Genomic DNA, 12,617 nt, shown 5'->3' on the forward strand with positions numbered 1-12,617 from the left:
CTATGTCATCCACATATACAATAAGCACTGTTACCTTATGTACATTGCGTTTGACAAACAAGGTGTAATCCGCATTGCTTTGCTGATACTCAAATCCCAGCATTGCCTTTAGGAATCTACCAAACCAGGCTCTAGGAGATTGTTTCAAACCGTACAAAGCCTTCTTCAATTTACAAAGCTTTCTAACTGTAGACTGAGATGAGAATCCTGGAGGTACATCCATATATACCTCCTCTTCCAAATCCCCATGAAGAAAAGCATTCTTGACATCTAGTTGCTATAGAGGCCATCTCAAATTAGCAACACACGATAGAATAGCTCGAATGGAATTCATCTTTACTATTGGGGCAAAAGTTTCTTGATAATCTATTCCATATGTCTGGGTAAATCCCTTGGCCACTAGTCTTGCTTTGTACCGTTCAATCATCATATCTGCATTGTGCTTAATGGTGAATACCCACTTACATCCGACTGGTTTTTTCCCATTAAGAAGAGACACCAACTCTCATGTGTTATTTTTACTCAAAACTTGCATCTCTTCTACCATAACTACCTTCCACTTAGGATCATTGATGGCTTCTTTCCAATCTTGCGGAATACACAGAAGAAAAAGACGAAACAAAAGCACAATATGGAGAAGGCAATGAATCATATGACATGAATTTAGAAATAGAGTGTTGAGTACAAGCTCTAATCCCCTTTCTGAGAGCAATAGGAAGACTCAAATCATCAGTAACAGGACCATCAACAACAGTTGAAGAAATGGATTGAGGATCATTACCTGTAGTCTCAGTGGAAATTGGGTGTGGAACTGGCATAGGAGATGATGATTGACTTGGTGACACGAGAAGCCTGCTCTTTCTGACGTCGTGAACAAGTCTTAAGATTAGCTCTGTCTAAACAACAATCGATATTCGACTCCTCATCAATAGAATTGCTAGGCTCCCCCTTACCACAAATAACAACTTGCTGATTAGAAAGGAAAAAAGACAACTCATGTTGATATGAAGCCGTTGTCTCATCCGCAATCTCATCAATACCATTCTTCCCTTGAGGGGATAGCGGAGGACCAGAAAAAAAGGACTCAGATTCACGGAAGGTGACATCCATACTAACATACAGCTTATGAGTGTGAGAGTCATAGCATTTGTAGCCCTTTTGAGTAGCAGAATAATCGAGAAAGACACACCGGACAACCTTAGGATCAAGCTTCCCACGAGTACGAGGTTGAAGATGAACAAAACAAACACTACCAAAAACCCGAGGCGGAAAGGAATAAGTGGGATAAGTCACAGGAAGAAGCTCAAGAGGAATTTGGAAGTGGAGGACACTAGAGGGCATACGGTTAATAAGGTAAGCCGCGGTAAGAACATCCTCCTCCCAAAAAGACTTAGGAACGTTCATGGTAAACAAGAGAGCGGGCAACCTCAAGGAGGTGGCCATTCTTGCGTTCAGCAACTCCATTTTGTTCAGGAGTGCCAACACAACTAGTCTGATAAAGAATGCCATGCTCCTCGAGGTATGCCCTGAAAACGCCATCAACATATTCAGTCCATTATCACTCCTAAGAATTTTGATAGTATCATTGAAGAGATTGGATATCATTTTATGAAAACTTTTGATGCATGAGAAAATCTTATTTTTAGTACGAAGTAAATAAAGCCAAGTCACACAGGAATAGCAATCAATAAATGTGACAAACCACTAATAACTAGAGGTAACCACAGGAGAATGACCCCACACATCGGTATGAATAAGCATAAAAGGAAAAGTACTTCTATTAATTGAAGGATAACAAGTACGTTTATGCTTAGCAAGCTCACAAGCATCACAAACAAAGTTATTCCTAGGACAATCCCGAACTAATAAAGGAAAAAGTTTCTCTAAAATGCTAAAGGAAGGATGCCTCAAACGGCGATGCCACTAATGAAGGAGACGAAGGGAGGAGCCAGAAGTGCATTGAAGAGCCTGAGAGGACAAAGGTGATGCAGGAATGGCATCCAGAAAGTATAGTTCACTTTGTGCTCTACCACTGTCAATCATTTTCCCCATAGCCAATTCCTGAAAGACATAATGAGTCGGAGAAAAGGTTATAGAGTAATTGAGAGTAGTAGTAAGGCTACTAACAAAAAGTAAGTTAGTTGAAAAAGTAGGAACATGAAGAACAGATGAAAGCGAAAGTAAAGAGGTGCAATGAACAGAACCCTTGCCGGAGATAGAAGATAAAGTGCCATCAGCCACTCTAACCTTATCTCGCCCAGAGCCCAGAACTAGGTGAATAAGAATGGAAAAACTAGAAGTACTCGTCATGTGATTGGTAGCACCGGAATCAATGATCCAAGGAGATGACGAAGAGGCACTAAGTGCACTAGCAGAAATACTTGTGTGGGCGAAGTTGGAAGAGGCAGAAGAGGACGGAGCTAAGGCATATGAAGAATCAAGTCGAGCCATCAAACGTCAGAGAGTGTGAAGCTCATCTTGAGAAATAGAATTAGCATCATTCGAGGCACTAGCAATAGTCCCAGAAACATGTGCTTGAGGACGAACACCACGACCACGGCCTCGAGTAGGTCAGCCATGCAACTTCCAACAGTATTCTTTATCATGTCGATCTTTTCCACAATACTCACACTTTAATCGGTCTCGATCAACCAATGGACCCTTACCACCACCTTGAGGCTGACAAGGCGGAGTATCACGTGACTTGGGACAGACAACCATCGCTGACCGATCCGGAACAGGAGCATGCACCATAGCACTACAAGGACTCTCCTCCTGCTAAACCAGTGCATAAGCCTTACGCAATGTAGGATACAGAAAGCGACCCAACACCTGAACCTGTATCTGATCATACTCTAAATTCAGGCTAGCAAGAAAGTCATACACCCGCTCCTTTTCCACAGCCTGCTGAAACATAATGGCATCCATGGAGCAAAATGGTTGGAAACTCTGGTAGAAATCTAGCTTCTGCCATAAACCACTCAACTCAGCATAGTAGACTGCCAGAGAGCGATCTTTCTGATCCAAAACCCTAATCTTCTTACGCAATTCATAGGCCTGTGTATCATTTCCCTGTTGAGAATACATCTGAGAGGCAGCTATCCAGATCTTGTGAGCAGTATCCATTAAGAGAAAAGTCCGACTAATGGTAGGCTCCATAGAATTGATGAGCCAGGTCATAACTAAAGTATTCTCAGAAATCCATTGAGCAGATAAAGCACTATTCTTAGTAAGTTGCTGGGTATTACCAGTAATATAGCTTGTCAACTGCCGGGCGGCAATGGCAAGACTACGGGAGCGGGACCAAATCAAGTAATTGGTACCATTAAGCTTGATCGGACTAATCTGGAGAGATGGATTGTCACTAAGAGTCATACCATGACTCAGCCCACTCTCCTCCTTGCCCTTACCCTCGATGGCAGCCATGAGATGAGAGAAAGATGGTGCAGAAACACAAGCAGGATATCAAACGAATCCAAAAAACACTGAACCAGCACAACAACTCACCTTTTAAGGCTAAAACAGGGCAAGATTATTCTAGAATACAGTAACCAGATCACCTACAAGCTTAAAAAACTAAAGCAGACCATCCAAAATGCAAAAAAAAGCCAAGGTAGGGCCAAAATACCTCAAATCAGGGGCAGTAAACCCTTGAAGGGTTCCAGTTGGCTCCCACAGAAGTGAGAGGAAGGGACAAAACCAATCAAAAAGGGTTCAAACAGCAACTTTCGAAAAATCACCTAATATTGACGAAAAATCAAAAAAATTGGAAAAAGAAATCAAGAATGACCAAAACATCAAAAGGAGATTACAGGATGAATACCCATTAAATTTCAAGCATGCTAATCTTTTTTTTTTTTTTTTTTTTTTTTTGCTGCTGCTATAGACGTACCTAGAGAATGAGAGGAATCATCTTCAAGGAGGAAGATATTACTCTGATACCATGTTGAATGTATAGATGATGAGAAGAAGAAGAAGAAGAAGAAGGAGAGAGAGAGAGAGAGAGCTGCTATATATTTCTTAATTCAAAAAGCATAGGGTTTCCCCCTTACACATTTATTTATACTAATAAGAATAATACATAAAGACTAAACTATCCCTAACACTTAACACTTGTCATAGAAGGGTCTTACCTATTTAGACCACGTGATCATCATGTAAAATAACATTTTCATTAAAGTAAGTCTAAATATTTCATGTTTATAATATTTAAGTGTATAAATATGTTTTTTTTTTTAAATGTAATTTAAAAAAAAGTGATTGAATCTTTAGTATTCACAATTCGATTCGATTCGCGATTCGGCACATGGCCATTTCGATTCACGATTCGAATCCCGATTTGACAACTATGATATAAAGTCATGTAATGCTTATAATTTAATAGAGTTAATATTTTAGAGAATTTTAAGAGCTTTTGAAGCTTCTTTATGGATTGTGTAATGCAATCAAACCCTAGGTGTGATGCCTAACGAATTCTAGGAGTGACTCCTAGACTATTTTCTTCTTTATTTTTCTTTTCTATTTCAATTTATTATTCTTGGATTACTATTCACGGCTCTCTAAAAGTGCACTTTTCAATCTCAAAACTCTATCCAATTACCCCCAAATCAATCATAATCCATTTCCCTACCTATTAGCCTTCAATTTAACCCTTAAAACCCTAAAGTACCCACTGTTTAGGCCGTCAAATAACATTTTTTTTGAAAAGCCAGCGCTGTCCTACATCAGTTCATGACCTTGACGATCAAAATGCCACAACTTCGATTTTCTGAAGTTGATTTTGTGATGTCCATTAGCCTTGAATTTGGTAGGCAATTACATGTTTCTTTAATGACTATTGTTGAGACAATTACAATGATACCTTCTTTAATGAATTGTTGAAGCAACTTATTCTCCCACCTTTTACTTGCCTGGGAAGATTCTAAAGATGCATGCGAGATTTGTGATCTCTCTTTGTCGAAGTGGAAAATCAACGCAATACCTGCAATATCTCTCTCGCTAAGTGAAAATCAGGTAGACACTATTATGATCCAATTGAAATGAGATTATTGAGTTTGTGAACAAGAATGGTTGAAACTTAAGACATCTTTCGGCCTTTGATGGGATAATCTTCGTTGAGATAAAAGCAAAGTCGAGATGAAGACCATGTATAACTCAAGGTTGTGTAATCCCCTAAACCCGACTTTTACCTCAACAATCTCTCATTGTCAACACTCATTGTAGCTTTTCAATGCCCTTGAAATGTGAATGTCGTGTGAAGGGGCTCATTGGAGTTACTTTGATCTTTGTATGGTTGCTTCTCAGGTCTCTCTCTAGAATTGTAGGAATTTCCTTGTCGAGACAAATTGCACATGTAAGACAATTGTACACGTGGCATTGTGAGAATATATTGTATATATTGTCTATATTAGGAATGGTTGTGGTTGTGATTGTATTTCCTTTTGAGACTTATGTTCTTTTGAGACTTAGGTTTAGGGTTATAGAATTGATACGCTCTTTGTAAACAATACAATTTGAATATATGAATTCTTTTAGATAGCTTACATGGTATTAGAGCAGTATGCGTAACCCTAGTCGTCTAATTCACGAGTTCCTCTAATTTTTTAGTCACGAATCGGCTGGTTCTCTCTCTTTTGATTTGCGATTATCCTGGTCAATTGAAGCTCTCTTTCTCGTTCTGTCTGGTTTAGAGTTCTAATTCATCTGGTTAGGTTCATTGGCTCGCGTGGTTCACAATTGAACCGCTTAGATGTAATTTTTGGTATGTCAAACTTGCCTGAAGCTTGCACCTCTCTCTGGTTTAGATTTCAATCGCGACTCGCTCTATGGGTTTGATCGCGATTGCGATTCTCTGGTTCTTGATCGCGATTATCTCTCTTTGGGTTTGATTGCAATTCAGTGGGTTTGTTTATCTCAACCTCACCCTGATTCATGAAAGAGAAGAGCTATCATCTCCATCTGATTCTGCTTGTGTGGGCCACTAATTATTCGGTTCTATTTTTGGTTTATTACACTTGAACCCCTCATCTTTTTGTTTATTACACTTCGACGCGTTTATTTCCAATTTTTAGTTTATTACGATGTCAAATGAGAAAATTTAAGCTATCACCGGTGCCAATTATGCTTATTGGTCTAATATTATGAAGAATTTTCTTCCTGGTTGAAAAAAATAGGGATACATTTTTGGTTCTGTTCCTCGTCCATCGGATCTGAAAAAGGAAGGATATTTGGCTTCTTGTAACATTTGGGATTGTGATAATGCCCAAGTTCTAACTTAGTTTCACAACTCTATGGAAGATCGTATTGGGATTATGTTTTCCAAGTACACAACTACTAAGGAGGTATGAGACTATTTATTCGGAGTTTATCAGCAATTCAACTTTGCTAAGCGTTATGAGTTGGCATCAGCTATTCAGAGTGCTTGTCTGCGGGATCAGTCTATTTAGGTTTTCTATATTGAGATGACGAGTCTTTGGAATCAACTTGCACTTATGGAACCACCTTTGACTATAAACTCCGTCGAACATCTCCTCTAATTTATGTTAACATCAAAGATACATTACATTAAGGGCTGGTTTGGGGTATCCTAAAAAAGTGCACTTTTTGTCTTTTTGGACTAAAAAAGTTGAGAAAAAAATATGGAGGTTTGGGTTAACTTTTTGGATTTTTATGAAAAAATGTGTATTAAAAAATTGTATAAAAAGAGTGTGTAAGAGATGAATAGTGACAGGTGGGCCCCAGCCGTACAAATCGGAAGGTGTGAATGGGAGTTGGAAATTATTGGCTATTTTTTGTACAAAGCACTGCACGGTTTTGTTTGGTCTGTGGGGGTTATCACGGGTCCCATTTTAATAACCTGAACCGTTCAATGTGTATAACTCGTCGAACACTATGTACCTATAAAAAATCACGTTAATCGGATATCGATAGCTATCTGATCAGATATATTTATTTTTCAATCATTAATTATAATACCATTCATTTGTCGTACATAACTGATCTGATCATATAGTTATCGATATCCGATCAATGTGATTTTTTGCAGACATATAGTACTCGACGAGTTCTACACATTTAACGGTTCAGATTATCAAAACGGGACCCGTGATAGCCCCGCAGGCCAAACAGCGGTGTGTGTGCAAATCACACCCAATCATTTCATATATGTGCACTGCCGCTGCACAGCAGCCGGCTTTTGGTCAATTCGGTGTGTACTTTGGGCAGAAAATAATAATTATTATTATTATTATTTTTGGTGAATAGTGATATCTTTTTGGATTTTGGAGTAACTTTTTGACTATTTGGCTTATTTAGGATAAGCCAAACCAGCCCTAAATTTATTTATTTTTGATGATTTTAAAATTATGTAAAATACATTATCATTATCAATAATTTTTCATTTTATATGATACAATCCATGAGTACCCCTCCCAACAATCTCACCTAGGATCCCAATTTTGATAACCTTGGATACAGGCAAGGCCAAGAGAAAATCACTCATACAATGTTGGTATGCTTTTACAAAGATAGAGATGTTTTTTGTGCATACATGATGATTTTACTAAGGCTATGTGATGGGGAACGGAAAGGCGTGGGATAAAAGAGATATTAAAGATTTGGTAATTTTATTTATTTATGTTGTCTAATTTGATTTAGAGTTCTATTAGGTTAGTATTATATTTTTGGTATTCTTAATTAGGGTTTCCTATGTTGCCTATATATATATGACTCTATGTAATAGTTTTAGGTTAGCTTTGAGATAATAATATTAAGTTATTAGAGTTTTGATCCTTGTATTCTTGTGCTCTCTTCTTATATTGCTTAAACCTTTTGGTCTTTTCTTTTGGATCAATTCTCCATAATTTTTTGTTTTGGAATCAATTAGTTTGTTGAACGGATTTCTTGATAGCCATTCAGCATCACTATGACTTTTGGCTTTGCCGGGACAATTGCACAAGTGGCTTTATAGCCACTTCATCAAGGGGCACATTGTTTTGATGTTGGTAAGACAATTATGAAGGATCCATGCAATAATATCATTGAGAATGTTAATTGAAGTGGTCAAACATCATATCACTAATGCAACCTTGATTTCAATGTACATGGGTCATAATGAAGTTTCTACCTATCATCTGAAAATAAATTGTATCAAAATCAAACATGTATCATTCGGTCATGCCAATAGTGAGTTGAGATCCCAAGGCCTAGCAGTTGTGCTGTGATTTATGCTGCCCTGAAATATATGATAAAGTAGTTTACTTTGATAGTGTCAGTTGAACAATAATGAACACATAGTCCATGGCTCCACAATTGCACCTCTTTCTATGGTTTTCTCTCTCTAGTGACCATATATATTGTTACTCAATACTGGACACCACCTCCATATGCTTGAAAAATGTTGAAAATGCTTCCATCACAACTTTGTCGAGAAGAACACTTCCAACTCTCTCTTTTGGTTCATCTAGAAACTCAACTCATTGAAGAGGCTTAAGCTGACCTACAGTTCTATTGGCAACTCATCTTTGACGGCTCTACCTCAACGCTTGATCAGTCTACCTTGAGATGTTATCTAGGTGGTCAACAAGTAGACCCAAATGTGGTCTCCCTTTATGTTTAGAGCAATAAATTGTAGTAGAACTATTCATGATTACCTATGAAGCATGTATACAGATATGGGCACGATACAATACGGATATGCTGATATGATAAAACCTAAAAAATAAGATACGAGTACAACTAGGATACTTTCGTGGAATTTTTTTTATAATTTTTAGTATTGTATTATACACAAGCTTAATTTTTTAACGTCCCTAGCTTCTTCTCCTATAATGTTATGCAAGAAATATCACAATCTCACTTTCAAATTAGTTCGGATCAGATACGTGATGTAGAGTATCCCAAAGGTATCCAATACTTCTCAAAAGTAAACAAAATTAATATCAAGTATCGGATACGTTTAGGAAGTATCGGATATTCTTAGGAAGTATTTGATACATATCCACAAGTATCCTAGGAGTATTAGAATCAAATACAGATACGACTCTATTTTAAAAGTATTCATGCTTCATAGAAGATTGCAAGGCAAGACAAGGTACAACATGATTGGCTATTTCATTGTCATAGGCAAGAGTGCTCTGGCTCAACTTTGCTATCCATCGAGTCCTCATTCCACCGCAACCTAAGCCTACCAAATTCCTTTGAGACACTTGGTTGGCCATCGATTGTCATCATTTTCACAAGTGACAAATCTTTAGTGTTGTTCCTCTAGAGTTCCTTTACTATCTAGGATTCCAAAATAGGAAACTACTAAAATTTTCACTTCCAAAACCCATCTATGACCAAATAAAAAATATGAACTAAAACCAATTAAATAACTTGACCCATAAGACGACCCCTACAACCCATGTCAACATATCTATAATTTACCAAAATACCTGTGACCTTAAAAATCTAGAAAACAAAAAATAACTATAAAATAAGACTCTAATAACACAAGAAACATAATTTTGTGTAGTTCCTATCAGTTGCTCTTTGAAATCATGTCAATGTCCAAATATCATCACTTTTTTTAATGTAACCTTCCTTGAGCTTCATATACTCTACATCATTTGCCTCCTATAACTTGATCTAAAGACCTCTCGATGTTTATGACTATGAAGCGAAGTCCCACATCGCCTAAGTACTAAAGTAATGTGAAGTATATAAGCTTGAGGGAACCTTCATCTCAACAGCTAGCTTTTGGGGTTGAGTTAAGACCGTGCTAATCACATCATTGGAAAGACAAACCATTGCCTTGATGAGGTAGCAAATAAAAAGTCATGATCCAATCAAGAGCAGCACTCGTAAGGATGCATTGAAGGATACCATAGGACCGTTGTATGGGAGTGCAGCTCATGTGACTGCATTGTAACAGAAAGTTAGTTAGAGTTAGTTAGAGAGGTGAGTGACTCTGTATAAATATGTGTGTAACAATTTGGATATTCAAGAAATACATTTCTAAGTTTTCTTCATAGTGTTAGAGCATGAATGCTCTAACGAGCTTAAATCCTCTTCCATGGCTGAAGCCTTCCTTCTAACCTGAGTTTGTTGATTTCTAATCTCAATTCTTTCGTTATAGTGAAGCTTGATTCTACAAACTTCATTGTTTGGAAGAATCAATATCATAAAATGCTTTGAGCTACAAATCTGCTAGGGTTTGTAGATGGATCTTCATCATGTCCAGTAATTTGAACTCAAGATTCAACTAGAAAAGAGGTGATTAATCCAGAGCATCTCAGTTGGCAATCAATTGATGCTCATCTTCTTAGTTGCATTAGTGCTACCTTGTCTCCTTCAATTTTTACCTCAGTTCTTCATCTTCATTCCTGTTTTGAAGTATGGAAAGCTCTTGATAAGCACTTTAGCTCTCTCTCCCAATCACACATTCATCAATTGAAGAAGAAATTAAACACTACTGCAAAGAAATCTGATACAATGGAGCAATATCTTAATCGAATCGAGGAAATTGTCGATCAGTTGAATCTTGCCTCTGCTTCTATTGATGATGTTGACTTGGTTCTCATTGCTCTAAATGGATTACCTTCGGAGTATGATTCCTTTAAAACAGCAATTCGAGCAAGATCTGAGAGCATTTCCATGGAGGAACTCTCTTCTTTGCTTTTTTCTGAAGCAATTCATATTGAAAGTGAGGTCACTTCCTCTGATCTTACTGCTGCATATGCAACAATCAAAGGCCAACAACCTCACTCTTCTTCAAATCAATATTATAAAGGCAGCAATGATTCCAATCAACATGGCAGAGGTTATTATCGAGGTGATTCTAGAAATGGTTCTTGATTTCACAGGAATGGAAGATTCACATCCAATTTTAGAGGTTGATCTAACAATCGAGGCAGATCTTCATATGCTTATCCTTGTCAAATTTGTGGTAAATCTGGTCATACTGCATTTGATTGTTGGCACCTACTGGATCCTGGTTATCAACTTCAATCCTTTTCTCAGCCTGCTTCCAGTTCTTCTCTTGCAAGCCAGGAAGTAAAGCCTTTGTTGCTATTGGCTCTGAGAATGGATCTCAATCTCAGTCTTCCAGCTCTCCCTGTTTTCTTGACTTTGTTGCAACTGATCATATCAATCATGATCTTGGCAATCTGAGTATATATCAACCTTACTACGGAGCTGAGCAAGTCACTGTTGGTAATGGTTCTTCTATTCCCATTCATCACTCTGGTAAAGGGATTCTTCCTACACCTCACTTTTCTTTTAAATTGAATAAACTCTTGCATGTTCCTTCCATCTCATCCAATCTTGTGTTTGTTCATCAGTTTTCTGAGGATAATAATTGTACTACTTCTCCTGCCTCTGCTTCCATTTGGCATCACAGATTGGGCCATCATCTCCTCTCAAATTTCATCATCTTCATCAAGCCTGATGAAATTGCTTCCTCTACTCCTGTTGGGTCTCTCTCGTGATGTTGCGAGACTCTAATATTATTTCTGATAAGTCACCTCTCAAGTTTGTTGCTGCTCTGTCTTTGCTTGATATTAATAGTTCTTTGAGAATATTTGTGATTACTTTTGATATCAGGGTTGTGCCAATACTCCTCTGCACCACATCTATTCTCCATGTAAATATTTCTTATTGCATCTAATCGGAATATTTGTGCTATTCTTGAATATGAACCCTGTGCATGTTTTACCTCTTTACCTTTGAATTCAAATTCAAATATTGGTTCCATGTTTCATGTGGAGATTATGGTATTTGCTGCAACAAAATGATTGCGACCAAAGTGCATGAATTTGCAAATAATAATTGCTCAGTGAATTTGAGCTCGATCCACTAGTAGACACCTGTGTATAATTTCTATTATTGTGCATAAAAAAAAAACAATGAATTTGTGTTTTCCAATAGGAAGTGGAGCAAGTGAGTAATATTAAAACTATAACCGAAAATAATAAAGTTTAGATTAAGAAAAATCAATGGAGACAAACAGTAAGAATTCAAGGATCCACCTAGCATCCTATTACATGGGCTTGGATTATTTTAATTCAATTAGGTTAGAGAGCCAACTTTCCTAATTGGAAAATTTAGCAATAAAGGACAAAACAATGTGTAAAGTGGATTGAACTTGGCTTGATTGAGAAATTGATTCTATTAATATGTTACAAGGAAAATTATGCGTTCATTATATTCCAAAGTCATAATGAATCATGCAAAATATACATTTGATATATCCAACAATCATAGTGAATCATAAAAACTTGTCAACGTGCAATGTTTCTAAAGATTAATCATTCCCCAACCATTCAACCATAAATCTGTGAAAAACCACATTGATAATTTCAAGCGCACATAATAGATTCTAGCCCTAGCCAGAGAATTAGCCATTCATGCTTATGGAAGAAAACCCTATAAACAAAGTGCTAATAATCATTCTAAACAAAAAAAAAAAAAAAGTAAAGAGAAGAAGCTGGTGATGAACGCCATAGTTTCCTCATCCTTGCGAAACATTGCTCACTTTTTCCTTGTCTTTGCTGTTCTGTATTGGATCTCCTCTTCTCAGCCCTCTTGCGATCCCCCTTATATTTAGATAAAAAGATCTTTCCCTATATAGCAAGATG

At 37.3% G+C, this 12,617-nt stretch overlaps 3 protein-coding genes across 4 annotated transcripts in view; 2 read left to right on the forward strand and 1 right to left on the reverse strand.

The window, feature by feature from the left end:
• Positions 1–12,617, forward strand: part of LOC114311306 (zinc finger A20 and AN1 domain-containing stress-associated protein 8) — a 32,308-nt gene that overhangs the window by 11,718 nt on the left and 7,973 nt on the right. The window lies entirely within an intron of this gene.
• Positions 2,779–3,426, reverse strand: LOC145791492 (uncharacterized). Its single transcript, XM_082871848.1, has one exon. It carries the CDS (start codon positions 3,424–3,426, stop codon positions 2,779–2,781), a length of 648 nt encoding a protein of 215 aa, XP_082727974.1.
• LOC145791493 (uncharacterized) lies at positions 10,474–11,468 on the forward strand. The gene is made up of 3 exons (XM_082871849.1): positions 10,474–10,801; positions 10,845–10,927; positions 11,013–11,468. Exons 1-3 carry the CDS (start codon positions 10,474–10,476, stop codon positions 11,466–11,468), a joined length of 867 nt encoding a protein of 288 aa, XP_082727975.1.

The sequence above is a fragment of the Camellia sinensis genome, chromosome 5, assembly GCF_055761805.1.
Source record: "Camellia sinensis isolate YWXY chromosome 5, ASM5576180v1, whole genome shotgun sequence".
In the NCBI taxonomy this organism is placed as follows: domain Eukaryota; kingdom Viridiplantae; phylum Streptophyta; class Magnoliopsida; order Ericales; family Theaceae; genus Camellia; species Camellia sinensis.

Bases quoted from the DNA above. Each gene is read 5' to 3' on its own strand.
- LOC145791492 (XM_082871848.1), bottom strand. From the start codon at position 3,426: ATGGCTGCCATCGAGGGTAAGGGCAAGGAGGAGAGTGGGCTGAGTCAT.
- LOC145791493 (XM_082871849.1), top strand. From the start codon at position 10,474: ATGGAGCAATATCTTAATCGAATCGAGGAAATTGTCGATCAGTTGAAT. The intron at 10,802-10,844 runs GTTATTATCGAG...TTGATTTCACAG, and splicing joins TTCCAATCAACATGGCAGAG to GAATGGAAGATTCACATCCA. The intron at 10,928-11,012 runs GTAAATCTGGTC...GCCTGCTTCCAG, and splicing joins TTATCCTTGTCAAATTTGTG to TTCTTCTCTTGCAAGCCAGG.